Source organism: Panulirus ornatus, chromosome 19 (assembly GCF_036320965.1).
Source record: "Panulirus ornatus isolate Po-2019 chromosome 19, ASM3632096v1, whole genome shotgun sequence".
In the NCBI taxonomy this organism is placed as follows: Eukaryota; Metazoa; Arthropoda; class Malacostraca; order Decapoda; family Palinuridae; genus Panulirus; species Panulirus ornatus.
The window spans coordinates 16,191,227-16,206,761 of record NC_092242.1 but is presented as its reverse complement, the minus strand read 5'-3'; the positions used below and the strand labels follow the sequence as shown (position 1 = coordinate 16,206,761).

General features: G+C 40.7%; 1 protein-coding gene across 5 annotated transcripts in view; it reads left to right on the top strand.

Moving 5' to 3' along the window:
* LOC139755408 (uncharacterized) overlaps positions 1 to 15,535 on the top strand; it is a 63,496-nt gene that overhangs the window by 34,023 nt on the left and 13,938 nt on the right. For all 5 annotated transcript variants that reach the window (XM_071673689.1, XM_071673691.1, XM_071673692.1 and 2 more), the window contains one exon: positions 9,154 to 9,354. In XM_071673689.1, the coding sequence (XP_071529790.1) occupies positions 9,154 to 9,354 (201 nt within the window). The remainder of the gene's footprint in view (positions 1 to 9,153; positions 9,355 to 15,535) is intronic.

The following is a 15,535-nucleotide window of genomic DNA, read 5'->3' as shown; positions in this document are numbered from 1 at the left end:
CATACAGTAATCTGCTCAGTCTGTGACCTCATTGAGGGATGGTGAGGTGGCAAAAGCTGCCACTCACTGACCATTGGATACATTTTTTTGTTAAAATGATAAGAGAGGGAAAGGAAGCAATTGGACAATAAATAGATGTTCATAGGGCTTTGCTTATAGTAAAACTATACAAAGACATTCAAACAGCAATAGGCCACTGGGTCCTTTGTGCCATTCAGAGACTTGAGCAAAGTATTTATTCTGTTCTTCATTGATATGATCAGCTCTCATAGAATTTGTTGCTTATTCCTGGAACCATCTTCGTTGCTCGCTGCTTCCTATTTTCAATTTTGTCTGTATCCTTTTTTTAGTAGGATGACCAAAACTGAACATAGTACTTAAGTGAGGATGCACCAGAGAATTGCAGATTTAGGATTGATTTCTAAGACTTACTGAATGCCCTACCTATGAATCGGAGAATTTTGTTCACCTTTTTGATTGCTTTTATGCATTCCTTACTTGAATTTATGTCATCAAAAGTTGTTACATCAGTTTATTCATGAACAGAAGTCATTCTGTATGCTGCCCTCTCATTTATATGACCAGTTTGTAAGACTGCTGTTATCAGTATCAATCTGTACACTGCAAATGGGTTATGTATTTCCTGGTAAAATTTGATCTCATCACTACTCCTAAGGCATATATTTACGGGTTGTTGTAGCCTTCTGTTAATTGTTTTTTATATACTGACGCCACTGTATGTTTCATACACTGGTCATTATATGGGGATATGTCAACAGAGCACTTATGAGGCATACGCCCTCTTATTGTGTAAGAATTTTTAAAGCTCTGTCACTCTTACAAGATCATTGATAGTTATTAGTAACAAAAATACACACAATACCTCACATCTCACCTGAAAATACTCCTGGAATACCTCACATGCCTAACTGCAGAGCATCATGAATTAAAGCATTCATAGCACATGTAAACGGATGGATTGTATGTCATTTTATTGAGAACAATATGTTGTAGTTAAGTGTAATAACAAAAGTAACCCATCAATGAGGCAGTTGCAATAATTTCCCATGCTCAGTAAAGACATATCTTATAATATTATGAAAAGATGCTCTCACATTTGTTCTTATGATTAGAAAAAACTTAATTTTCTAAATAAATTGGTGTACAACTTAACATTATGAGACATTGCATATGAGTGGCAAGCATCTTATAACTTGTTGTACATCACTGTTAGGCATATGATGAGACTCTAAAAGGACTTTCAAGTGTACTGAGTGGATGTGTGGTGTTACCGTAAGTATTTTTATCACAAACAGTTAAGATTACTAATGATTTTTATCAGTAATAACTTTCACCTTGGAAAAGTGATGGTTTCAAAAATTATTGCATAACATGAGCTTGTACAGGCATCCTTGACATCTCCACATATATTTATTATTTTATCATGCTTCATTGTCATTTCCCTGTTAGTGACATAGCGCCAGGAAACAGATGAAGAAAGACCTGTCCACTTTCATACACATATTTACACGTATATGGACATACACATAAATATAAATTTTTTATTATCATTATACTTGATTGCCATTTCCTGCATCAGTGAGGTAGCACCTGGAAACAAAGAATGGCCCATCCACTCTTATACACATCTTTCATACTATTCGCCATTTCCCGCATTAGCGAGGTAGCGTTAAGAACAGAGGACTGGGCCTTTGAGGGAATATCCTCACCTGGCCCCATTCTCTGTTCCTTCTTTTTGGGAAAAAAAAAGGGAGAGGATTTCCAGCCCCCCGCTCTTATACACATATATGTACATAAACACCCATACACCACATATACATACATGCACATATACATATCAACATACACATTTTTTTTCTTTTATACTATTCGCCATTTCCCGCATTAGCGATAAGAACAGAGGACTGGGCCTTTGAGGGAATATCCTTACCTGGCCCCCTTCTCTGTTCCTTCTTTTGGAAAATTAAATAAAAATGAGAGGGGAGGATTTCCAGCCACCCGCTCCCTTCCCTTTTAGTCGCCTTCTAGGACACGCAGGGAATATGTGGGAAGTATTCTTTCTCCCCTATCCCCAGGGATATACACATATGCAGACATATACATATATACACATGTACATATTCATACTTGCTTGCTTTCATCCATTCCCAGCACCACCCCACCCCACAGGAAACAGTATTGCTATCTCCTGCATCAGTAAGGTAGTGCCGGGAAAACTGACAAAAAAGGCCACATTCTCTCACACTCAGTCTATAGCTGTAATGTGTAATGAACTGAAACCACAGTTCCTTATCCACATCCATGCCCAACAGACCTTTCCATGGTTTACTCCAGATGTTTCACATGCCCTGGTTCAGTCCAGTGACAGCACATTGACCCCTGGTATCCATACATATACATATATTTACACATACATACATATATATATATATCTTTTTCTTTTCTTTCATACTATTCACCATTTCCCGCCTCAGCGAGGTAGCGTTAAGAACAGAGGACTGGGCCTCTGAGGAAACATCCTCACCCAGCCCCCTTCGCTGTTCCTTCCTTTGGAAAATCAAAAAAAAAAAAAAAAAAAATATATATATATATATATATATATATATATATATATATATATATATATATATATATATATATATTCCCTGGGGATAGGGGAGAAAGAATACTTCCCACGTATTCCCTGCTTGTCGTAGAAGGCGACTAAAAGGGAAGGGAGCGGGGGGCTGGAAATCCTCCCCTCTCGATTTTTTTTTTTTTTTTTAATTTTCCAAAAGAAGGAACAGAGAAGAGGGCCAGGTGAGGATATTCCCTCAAAGGCCCAGTCCTCTGTTCTTAACGCTACCTCGCTATCGCGGGAAATAGCGAATAGTATAGGGTAAAGGGGAAGAGTGGTTTGGGAATGTCTTGGGAGTAAAGTCAGGGGTTAGTGAGAGGACAAGAGCAAGGGAAGGAGTAGCAGTACTCCTGAAACAGGAGTTGTGGGAGTATGTGATAGAATGTAAGAAAGTAAATTCTCGATTAATATGGGTAAAACTGAAAGTTGATGGAGAGAGATGGGTGATTATTGGTGCATATGCTCCTGGGCATGAGATGAAAGATGATGAGAGGCAAGTGTTTTGGGAGCAGCTGAATGAGTGTGTTAGTGGCTTTGATGCACGAGACCGGGTTATAGTGATGGGTGATTTGAATGCAAAGGTGAGTAATGTGGCAGTTGAGGGAATAATTGGTATACATGGGGTGTTCAGTGTTGTAAATGGAAATGGTGAAGAGCTTGTAGATTTATGTGCTGAAAAAGGACTGGTGATTGGGAATACCTGGTTTAAAAAGTGAGATATACATAAGTATACGTATGTAAGAGGAGAGATGGCCAGAGAGCGTTATTGGATTACGTGTTGACAGGCGCGCGAAAGAGAGACTTTTGGATGTTAATGTGCTGAGAGGTGCAAGTGGAGGGATGTCTGATCATTATCTTGTGGAGGCTAAGGTGAAGATTTGTATAGGTTTTCAGAAAAGAAGAGTGAATGTTGGGGTGAAGAGGGTGGTGAGAGTAAGTGAGCTTGGGAAGGAGACTTGTGTGAGGAAGTACCAGGAGAGACTGAGTACAGAATGGAAAAAGTTGAGAACAATGGAAGTAAGGGGAGTGGGGGAGGAATGGGATGTATTTAGGGAATCAGTGATGGATTGCACAAAAGATGCTTGTGGCATGAGAAGAGTGGGAGGTGGGTTGATTAGAAAGGGTAGTGAGTGGTGGGATGAAGAAGTAAGATTATTAGTGAAAGAGAAGAGAGAGGCATTTGGAAGATTTTTGCAGGGAAAAAGTGCAAGTGAGTGGGAGATGTATAAAAGAAAGAGACAGGAGGTCAAGAGAAAGGTGCAAGAGGTGAAAAAGAGGGCAAATGAGAGTTGGGGTGAGAGAGTATCATTAAATTTTAGGGAGAATAAAAAGATGTTCTGGAAGGAGGTAAATAAAGTGCGTAAGACATGGGAGCAAATGGGAACTTCAGTGAAGGGCGCAAATGGGGAGGTGATAACAAGTAGTGGTGATGTGAGAAGGAGATGGAGTGGGTATTTTGAAAGTTTGTTGAATGTGTTTGATGATAGAGTGGCAGATATAGGGCGTTTTGTTCGAGGTGGTGTGCAAAGTGCGAGGGTTAGGGAAAATGAGTTGGTAAACAGAGAAGAGGTAGTAAAAGCTTTGCGGAAGATGAAAGCCGGCAAGGCAGCAGGTTTGGATGGTATTGCAGTGGAATTTATTAAAAAAGGGGGTGACTGTATTGTTGACTGGTTGGTAAGGTTATTTAATGTATGTATGACTCATGGTGAGGTGCCTGAGGATTGGCGGAATGCATGCATAGTGCCATTGTATAAAGGCAAAGGGGATAAGAGTGAGTGCTCAAATTACAGAGGTATAAGTTTGTTGAGTATTCCTGGCAAATTATATGGGAGGGTATTGATTGAGAGGGTGAAGGCATGTACAGAGCATCAGATTGGGGAAGAGCAGTGTGGTTTCAGAAGTGGTAGAGGATGTGTGGATCAGGTGTTTGCTTTGAAGAATGTATGTGAGAAATACTTAGAAAAGCAAATGGATTTGTATGTAGCATTTATGGATCTGGAGAAGGCATATGATAGAGTTGATAGAGATGCTCTGTGGAAGGTATTAAGAATATATGGTGTGGGAGGCAAGTTGTTAGAAGCAGTGAAAAGTTTTTATCGAGGATGTAAGGCATGTGTACGTGTAGGAAGAGAGGAAAGTGATTGGTTCTCAGTGAATGTAGGTTTGCGGCAGGGGTGTGTGATGTCTCCATGGTTGTTTAATTTGTTTATGGATGGGGTTGTTAGGGAGGTAAATGCAAGAGTTTTGGAAAGAGGGGCAAGTATGAAGTCTGTTGGGGATGAGAGAGCTTGGGAAGTGAGTCAGTTGTTGTTCGCTGATGATACAGCGCTGGTGGCTGATTCATGTGAGAAACTGCAGAAGCTGGTGACTGAGTTTGGTAAAGTGTGTGGAAGGAGAAAGTTAAGAGTAAATGTGAATAAGAGCAAGGTTATTAGGTACAGTAGGGTTGAGGGTCAAGTCAATTGGGAGGTGAGTTTGAATGGAGAAAAACTGGAGGAAGTGAAGTATTTTAGATATCTGGGAGTGGATCTGGCAGCGGATGGAACCATGGAAGCGGAAGTGGATCATAGGGTGGGGGAGGGGGCGAAAATTCTGGGAGCCTTGAAGAATGTGTGGAAGTCGAGAACATTATCTCGGAAAGCAAAAATGGGTATGTTTGAAGGAATAGTGGTTCCAACAATGTTGTATGTTTGCGAGGCGTGGACTATGGATAGAGTTGTGCGCAGGAGGATGGATGTGCTGGAAATGAGATGTTTGAGGACAATGTGTGGTGTGAGGTGGTTTGATCGAGTAAGTAACGTAAGGGTAAGAGAGATGTGGGGAAATAAAAAGAGCGTGGTTGAGAGAGCAGAAGAGGGTGTTTTGAAATGGTTTGGTCACATGGAGAGAATGAGTGAGGACAGATTGAACAAGAGGATATATGTGTCGGAGGTGGAGGGAACGAGGAGAAAAGGGAGACCAAATTGGAGGTGGAAAGATGGAGTGAAAAAGATTTTGTATGATCGGGGCCTGAACATGCAGGAGGGTGAAAGGAGGGCAAAGAATAGAGTGAATTGGATCGAGGTGGTATACCGGGGTTGACGTGCTGTCAGTGGATTGAATCAAGGCATGTGCATGGGGGTGGGTTGGGCCATTTCTTTTGTCTGTTTCCTTGCGCTACCTCGCAAACGCGGGAGACAGCGGCAAAAAAAAAAAAAAAGAAAAAAAAAAACCTTCCACAGAGCATCTCTATCAACTCTATCATATGCCTTCTCCAGATCCATAAATGCTACATACAAATCCAATTGTTTTTCTAAGTATTTCTTACATTCATTCTTCAAAGCAGACACCTGATCCACACATCCTCTACCACTTGTGAAACCACACTGCTCTTCCTTAATCTGATGTTCTGTACATGCCTTGACCCTCTCAATCAATACCCTCCCAAATGATTTCCCAGGAATACTCAACAAACTTATACCTCTTTAATTTGAACACTCGCCTTTATTCCCTTTGCCTTTGTACAATGGCACTATGCATGCATTCCGCCAATCCTCAGGTACTTAACCATGAGCCATACATACATTGAATATCCTCACCATTTGGTCAACAACACAGTCACCCCCTTTTTTGATAAATTCCACTGCAATACTAAGTCTTGCCAGGTCTCATCTTCTGCAAAGCTTTCACTACCTCTTCTCTGTTTACCAAATCATTCTCCCTGACCAGAGCTCTCACTTCGCACACCACCTCGACCAAAAGACCCTATATCTGCCACTCTATCATCTAATACACTCAACAATCCTTCAAAAATACTCACTCCATCTCCTACTCACATCACTACTACTTTTTATTACTTCCCTATTAGCCCCCTTCATCGATGTTCCCTTTTCTTCTCTTGTCTTACACACTTTACCTCCTTCCAAAACATCTTTTTATTCTCCCTAAAATGTAATGATACTCTCTCACCCCAACTCTCATTTGCCATCTTTTTCACCTCTTGCACCTTTTTTCTTGACCTTCTGCCTCTTTCTTTTATACATCTCCCAGTCATTTACTCTATTTCCCTGCAAAAATCGTCCAAATGCCTGTCTCTTCTCTTTCAGTAATAATCTTACTTCTTCATCCCACCACTCTCTACCCTTTCTAATCTGCCCACCTCCACGCCTTCCCATGCCACAAGCATCTTTTGCGCAAGCCATCACTGCTTCCCTAATTACATCCCATTCCTCTCCCACTCCTCTTACGTCCTTTGCTCTCACCTTTTTCCATTCTGCACTCAGTCTCTCTAGGTACTTCCTCACACTAGTCTCCTTTCCAAGCTCACTTACTCTCACCAATCTCTTCACCCCAACATTCTCTCTTCTTTTCTGAAAACCTCTACAAATCCTCACCTTCGCCTCCATTTGCACCTCCCTCCCTCCATTTGCACCTCTCAGCACATTAACTTCCAAAAGTCTCTCTCTCATGCACCTATCAATTAACACATAATCCAATAACACTCTCTGGCCATCTCTCCTACTTACGTATGTATACTTGTGTATATTCTCTTTTTAAACCAGGTATTCCCAGTCGCCAGTCCTTTTTCAGCACACAAATCTACAAGCTCTTCACCATTTTCATTTACAACACTGAACACCCCATGTGCACCTGTTATTCCCTCAACTGCCACAATACTCACCTTTGCATTCAAAACACCCATCACTATAACCCAGTCTCATGCATTAAAACTGCTAACACACTCACTCAGCTGCTCCCAAAACACTTGCCTCTCATGATCTTTCTTCTCATGCCCAGGTGCATAGGCCCCAGTAATCACCCATCTCTCTCCATCCACTTTCAGTTTTACCCATATCAATCTAGAGTTTACTTTCTTACACTCTGCCACATACTCCCACAACTCCTGTTTCAGGAGTAGTGCTACTCCTTCCTTTGCTCTTGTCCTCTCACCAACCCCTCTCTTTACTCCCAAAACATTTGCAAACCACTCTTCACCTTTACCCTTGAGCTTCGTTTCACTCAGAGCCAAAACATCCAGTTTCCTTTCCTCAAACATACTACCTATCTCTCCTTTTTTCTTATCTTGGTCAAATCCAAACACATTTAGACACCCCAATCTGAGCCTTCGAGGAGGATGAGCACTCCCCACATGACTCCTTCTGTTCCCCTTTTAGAAAGTTAAAATACAAGGAGGGGAGGGTTTCTAGCCCCCCACTCCCATTCCCTTTAGTCACCTTGTACAACACCCAAGGAATGTGTGGGAAGTATTCTTTCTTCCCTATCCCAGGGATAAATTATTATTTTTTTTTTTTTTTTTTTTTTTTTTTATACCTCGTCGCTGTCTCCCGCGGTTGCGAGGTAGCGCAAGGAAACAGACGAAAGAAATGGCCCAACCCCCCCCCATACACATGTACATACACACGTCCACACACGCAAATATACATACCTACACAGCTTTCCATGGTTTACCCCGGACGCTTCACATGCCTTGATTCAATCCACTGGCAGCACGTCAACCCCTGTATACCACATCGCTCCAATTCACTCTATTCCTTGCCCTCCTTTCACCCTCCTGCATGTTCAGGCCCCGATCACACAAAATCCTTTTCACTCCATCTTTCCACCTCCAATTTGGTCTCCCTCTTCTCCTCGTTCCCTCCACCTCCGACACATATATCCTCTTGGTCAATCTTTCCTCACTCATTCTCTCCATGTGCCCAAACCATTTCAAAACACCCTCTTCTGCTCTCTCAACCACGCTCTTTTTATTTCCACACATCTCTCTTACCCTTACATTACTTACTCGATCAAACCACCTCACACCACACATTGTCCTCAAACATCTCATTTCCAGCACATCCATCCTCCTGCGCACAACTCTATCCATAGCCCACGCCTCGCAACCATACAACATTGTTGGAACCACTATTCCTTCAAACATACCCATTTTTGCTTTCCGAGATAATGTTCTCGACTTCCACACATAATTATTATTATTATTATTATTATTATTATTATTATTATTATTATTATTATTATTATTCTTTCTTTCATACTATTCGCCATTTCCCGCATTAGCGAGGTATCATTAAGAACAGAGGACTGGGCCTTAGAGGGAATATCCTTACCTGGCCCCCTTCTCTGTTCCTTCTTTTGGAAAATAAAAAAAAAAAAAAAACGAGAGGGGAGGATTTCCATCCACCCGCTCCCTCCCCTTTTAGTCACCTTCTATGACACGCAGGGGATACGTGGGAAGTATTCTTTCTCCCCTATCCCCATTATTATTATTATTATTATTATTATTATTATTATTATTATTATTATCATTATTATTATTATTATTATTGATAACCATTTCCTACATCAGTGAGGTAGTGCCAGGAAACAGACGAAGAAAGTCTCATCCACTCATTTGCACACCTTTATTTTTAGTTTTCTGAATGAATTTAAATTTATACTTGTACCAAGTATATTATGTCTTAAATGATTTAAGCTATCTTAATACAGAAACTAACTGATATTATTTTTCTTTTCAGAAAAAGACATGTATGCAAGTTCCTTTCATGATCATGTATCTTATCTATATCATTATGGCCATGCTCCTCGTCTTGATTTTAATGGGACTACTTGCTTTCAATCGGATTTGGCTGGGAATGTTTTTCTTCATCTTTATTGGTGGTCTTTACATTTTCTTAGAGACGTACTTCCTCCTGGTTGTACGAGCCAACTACTTGGAGGTAAGTGGAATTAATTCTAACTCATAATTTGTAAAACTAGTATTGCAGATGTAAATTTTTTTAGTATAGAGAAAGTAGATAAGCTGTGGAATGGAATATTAAGTGAAAAGTAGAGAATTAAAATGTGTGGTATGAGGTTGAAATGATGTGGAGGCAGGTTAAGTGTATCTTATTGGAGGCAGCCATTGAGGTGTGCAACAGCACTGTAAGTAAAAGCTTTGATAAAAAGCTACGCAGTGATGAAATTAAAATTCAAGAAAAGTGGTTGAAGAGAAAAGTATTTTGGAAGGAAAAGCAAATTTTTTTTAAAGAAAATAGTATTGAATAGAAGGTAAAGTGCATAGAATGCAATGTTCTGAATGGACGAGCTGTAAAAAGATGGTGTATGTGATTAACAGGAAAGCAATTGAGCATCTTGGAAGAAGAATCTGTGATACTTTATAAGAGGTGTGTGATTAACAGGAAAGCAAATGAGCATCTTGGAAGGAAAATCAATGATACTTTTTAAGAGAGAATCAAGCAGATTTTAGGAGATTAGTGGAGAGAACTGATGCACTATGAAGAGCAGTATTGCTCCTAGAGGAAAAGAAAAGATGGGGAAATTTAGATGGAGCAATGACTGAGTCAGTGCAGAGTGGAAGAGAGAGATGGTGGAGGGTGATGATTAAACCTTCATTGAATAGATGTTGAAAGCATGTATGGAAGCATGGAAGAGTTATGTAAGTGAAGACTGGATTAGCTCATAGTGGGAGGAAAAGAAGGTAATGGAGATTGTAAGAATTATAAAGGAATAATTCTAAGCATAATTGGCAAGATGTAAGGTAAGAACAACATGGATTAGCTCATAGTGGGAGGAAAAGAAGGTAATGGAGATTGTAAGAATTATAAAGGAATAATTCTAAGCATAACTGGCAAGATGTATGGTAAGAACAACATCGTTATTGATGTCATTGAAAAGGATTAATGAACCTTACAGGTGAAGATCAAGGTGATTTAGGAAGGAAAAGGGTGTACAAACCAGAGTTTTGCTGTAAGATAGTGGAGAAAGTTCTCTAGAAACAGGAAGTGAATACAGCATCAAAGTATTTAGGAAAAGCTCAAAATAAGCTGAAGAGGACAGCTCTGTAGGAATTTCTGACCATTTGCTTTGTAGAGAAACTTTTGAATGTTGTGAAGAGCTTAAATATTGAGTTATGGCATGTGTCAGCAGAAGTAGTGATTTGAAATATGAATTAAGTACATCAGGTGTATGTGTTAATACCATGATAGTTTAATGATTTTATGGATGAAGCTTTATGTGGGATGATAGCCAGGTGGGATAATGACAGTGTATTGGTACATCATAATGAACCAAAAGGGAAGCAGTCAGCAATTTCTTCCATTGTGCTGTTTGCTGAATCAGAGGAGGAACTGAATAGAATGGTGATCATTTTTGTAATGTATTTCAAGAGGATGATAATGAAAGTGTATTCTGTACAAGGAAAAGGGATATTTTAGTTTTTGAAACATGTGATGTCAGTATAGAATTTCAAATTGAATGATGAAGAACTGGAAGCTGGAGAGCTGATGCTGAGAGTAATCATGCAAGGGAGAAAAACGAAGTGCAATGACAGCTTTAGTGAACTGAAAATAGATAAACTAAGTGTAGAGTGCATAAGAAGCTTACATGGAATGCATGTACCAACCATACTGTATGGATGTGAAGCCTGAGTTTAGTCTGGCAAAAATAAAAAGGTATTAGATACAAATGTTAATGTTGGATAACATGCAGAGTGTAGCTGGAACTTGAAGGATGAATAGAATAAAGAATGATGTGAGAAAGGTATGCGGTGTTTAGAAAATGGTAAGAAAATATTTAAAAGTCTTTTAGGATGATTTTGTCATGTAGAATGTATGACATATGATACATTGGCCAGAAAGATGTGTAGCTGTACAGTTAAAAGTACAGGTAGAGAGTTATCCCATGGAGGAGGTGGATAGTGGATAATGAAAAAATCTATTAGAGCTAGAGATATTTCAGTTGAGGATGCTTAAGGAATGATTTGGAATTAGATGCAGTGGAATCATTTTGTTATCCCTGGTGATAGGGGAGAAAGAATACTTCCCACGTATTCCCTGTGTGTCGTAGAAGGTGACTAAAAGGGGAGGGAGCGGGTGGCTGGAAATCCTCCCCTCTCTTGTTTTTTTTTTTTCCAAAGAAGGAACAGAGAAGGGGGTCAGGTGAGGATATTCCCTCTAAGGCCCAGTTCTCTGTTCTTAATGCTACCTCGCTAACGCGGGAAATGGCAAATAGTATGGAATCATTTTGTCTTTAAAACTGGTCTGATTGGAGATCTTAATCTCACCTTAGTGAGCAAAGTAAAAGAATGGGAAGTATTTATTTAACTTTGGAAAATTTTATTTCACTTGCACTCTGGATGTAGGCATGAAAGATGTGTATCAGATTTAGGGGACTAATTTTACCTGAACCTTCCCATAGGTTTGGCATGTTAGCTACCCCAAGTCTCATATATTTGTTCATTTCTTCAGAAGTATTTTTCTTTGTAGTAAGGGTTCACTGTATCACAAGCCTTGTGAGCTGTGAAAAGAGCTTTGTAGCTTTAGTTGTTGATTTCTAAGGGCACAGGGAAGGATCTCCATAACTTTTTTCTGTGGACGCATGGAAGGGCCTATGATAGCTTGAGTTGTTTTCTGTTTACACACTTGTTTTTAAGAGAATTAAATCATGGTATGATGGAGTCCCAAAAATTAGCATAATTTTTTGTGGAAAATTGGTTTCTGACTGTGGAATTTCTAAAACTCCATTGGTTGTATTTCAGTTTTATCATTTTTCTAAATATTTTTAAGTTTTATAATCTTACATGTTCTTTTGTATTGCTTGCAGAATTTTTAAGACATATTTTGGATTGATTTACCTTTTGATTCCCAGTGCTCTACAAAAATACATTTCATACATGGGAAGAATATGAAAATTATGTGTCAGAGGTGGAGGGAACGAGAAGTGGGAGACCAAATTGGAGGTGGAAAGATGGAGTGAAAAAGATTTTGAGCGATCGGGGCCTGAACATGCAGGAGGGTGAAAGACTTGCAAAGAATAGAGTGAATTGGGACGATGTGGTATACTGGGGTTGACGTTCTGTCAGTGAATTGAACCAGGGCTGTGAAGCGTCTAGGGTAAACCATGGAAAGTTTTGTGGGGCCTTGATGTGGAAAGGGAGCTGTGGTTTCAGTGCTAGAGACAGCTAGAGACTGAGTGTGAACGAATGTGGCATTTGTTGTCTTTTCCTAGCGCTACCTTGCACACATGCAGGGGGAGGGGGCTGTCATTTCATGTGTGGTGGGGTGGCAATTGAAATGAATAAGGGCAGACAGTATGAATTATGTACATGTGTATATATGTATATGTCTCAGTGTGGATATATATGTATATGTTGAGATGTATAGGTATGTATATGTGCATGTGTGGACGTGTATGTATATACATGTGTATGTGGGTGGGTTGGGCCATTCTTTCATTTGTTTCCGTGTGCTACCTCGTTAACGCGGGAGACAGCGATGAAATATAATAAAATAAATATAAACATATTATTATTATTGTACTTTGTTGCTGTCTCCCGTGTTAGCGAGGTAGCACAAGGAAACAGATGAGAGAATGGCCCAACCCACCCACATACACATGCATGTACAGACAAGGAATAGGGTGAATAGGAACGATGTGGTATATCAGGGTTGACATGCTGTCAATGGATTGAACCAGGGCATTTGAAGCATCTGGGGTAAACCATGGAAAGTTTTGTGGGGCCTGGGTGTGGAAAGGGAGATGTGGTTTCAGTGCATTATACATGACAGCTAGAGTCTGGGTGTGGATGAATGTGGCCTTTGATGTCCTTTCCTATCTTAACCTCGCATGCACGTGGGGGAAGGGGGTTGTATATATATATTCTTTCTTTCTTTCAAACTATTCGCCATTTCCCGCGTTAGCAAGGTAGCTTTAAGAACAGAGGACTGGGCCTCTGAGGGAATATCCTCACCTGGCCCCCTTCTCTGTTCCTTCTTTTGGAAAAAAAAAGAAAAAAAAAAAACGAGAGGGGAGGATTTCCAGCCCCCCGCTCCCTCCCCTTTTAGTCGCCTTCTACGACACGCAGGGAATACGTGGGAAGTATTCTTTCTCCCCTATCCCCAGGGATATATATATATATATATATATATATATATATATATTTTTTTTTTTTTGCTTTGTCGCTGTCTCCCGCGTTTGCAAGGTAGCGCAAGGAAACAGACGAAAGAAATGGCTCAACCCACCCCCATACACATGTATATACATACGTCCACACACGCAAATATACATACCTACCCAGCTTTCCATGGTTTACCCCAGACGCTTCACATGCCCTGATTCAATCCACTGACAGCACGTCAACCCAGGTATACCACATCGATCCAATTCACTCTATTCCTTGCCCTCCTTTCACCCTCCTGCATGTTCAGGCCCCTATCACACAAAATCTTTTTCACTCCATCTTTCCACCTCCAATTTGGTCTCCCACTTCTCCTCGTTCCCTCCACCTCCAACACATATATCCTCTTGGTCAATCTTTCCTCACTCATTCTCTCCATGTGCCCAAACCATTTCAAAACACCCTCTGAACCACGCTCTTTTTATTTCCACACATCTCTCTTACCCTTACGTTACTTACTCGATCAAACCACCTCACACCACACATTGTCCTCAAACATCTCATTTCCAGCACATCCATCCTCCTGCGCACAACTCTATCCATAGCCCACGCCTCTCAACCATACAACATTGTTGGAACCACTATTCCTTCAAACATACCCATTTTTGCTTTCCGAGATAATGTTCTCGACTTCCACACATTCTTCAAGGCTCCCAGGATTTTCGCCCCCTCCCCCACCCTATGATCCACTTCCGCTTCCATGGTTCCATCTGCTGCCAGATCCACTCCCAGATATCTAAAACACTTCACTTCCTCCAGTTTTTCTCCATTCAAACTCACCTCCCAATTGAATTGACCCTCAACCCTACTGTACCTAATAACCTTGCTCTTATTCACATTTACTCTTAACTTTCTTCTCTCACACACTTTACCAAACTCAGTCACCAGCTTCTGCAGTTTCTCACATGAATCAGCCACCAGCGCTGTATCATCAGCGAACAACAACTGACTCACTTCCCAAGCTCTCTCATCCCCAACAGACTTCATACTTGCCCCTCTTTCCAAAACTCTTGCATTCACCTCCCTAACAACCCCATCCATAAACAAATTAAACAACCATGGAGACGTCACACACCCCTGCCGCAAACCTACATTCACTGAGAACCAATCACTTTCCTCTCTTCCTACATGTACACATGCCTTACATCCTCGATAAAAACTTTTCACTGCTTCTAACAACTTGCCTCCCACACCATATATTCTTAATATCTTCCACAGAGCATCTCTATCAAGTCTATCATATGCCTTCTCCAGATCCATATATATATATATATATATATATATTTTTTTTTTTTTTTATACTTTGTCGCTGTCTCCCGCGTTTGCGAGGTAGCGCAAGGAAACAGACGAAAGAAATGGCCCAACCCTCCCCATACACATGTACATACACACGTCCACACACGCAAATATACATACCTACACAGCTTTCCATGGCTTACCCCGGACGCTTCACATGCCTTGATTCAATCCACTGACAGCACGTCAACCCCTGTATACCACATCGCTCCAATTCACTCTATTCCTTGCCCTCCTTTCACCCTCCTGCATGTTCAGGCCCCGATCACACAAAATCCTTTTCACTCCATCTTTCCACCTCCAATTTGGTCTCCCTCTTCTCCTTGTTCCCTCCACCTCCGACACATATATCCTCTTGGTCAATCTTTCCTCACTCATTCTCTCCATGTGCCCAAACCATTTCAAAACACCCTCTTCTGCTCTCTCAACCACGCTCTTTTTATTTCCACACATCTCTCTTACCCTTACGTTACTTACTCGATCAAACCACCTCACACCACACATTGTCCTCAAACATCTCATTTCCAGCACATCCATCCTCCTGCGCACAACTCTATCCATAGCCCACGCCTCGCAACCATACAACATTGTTGGAACTACTATTCCTTCAAACATACCCATTTTTGCTTTCCGGGATAATGTTCTCG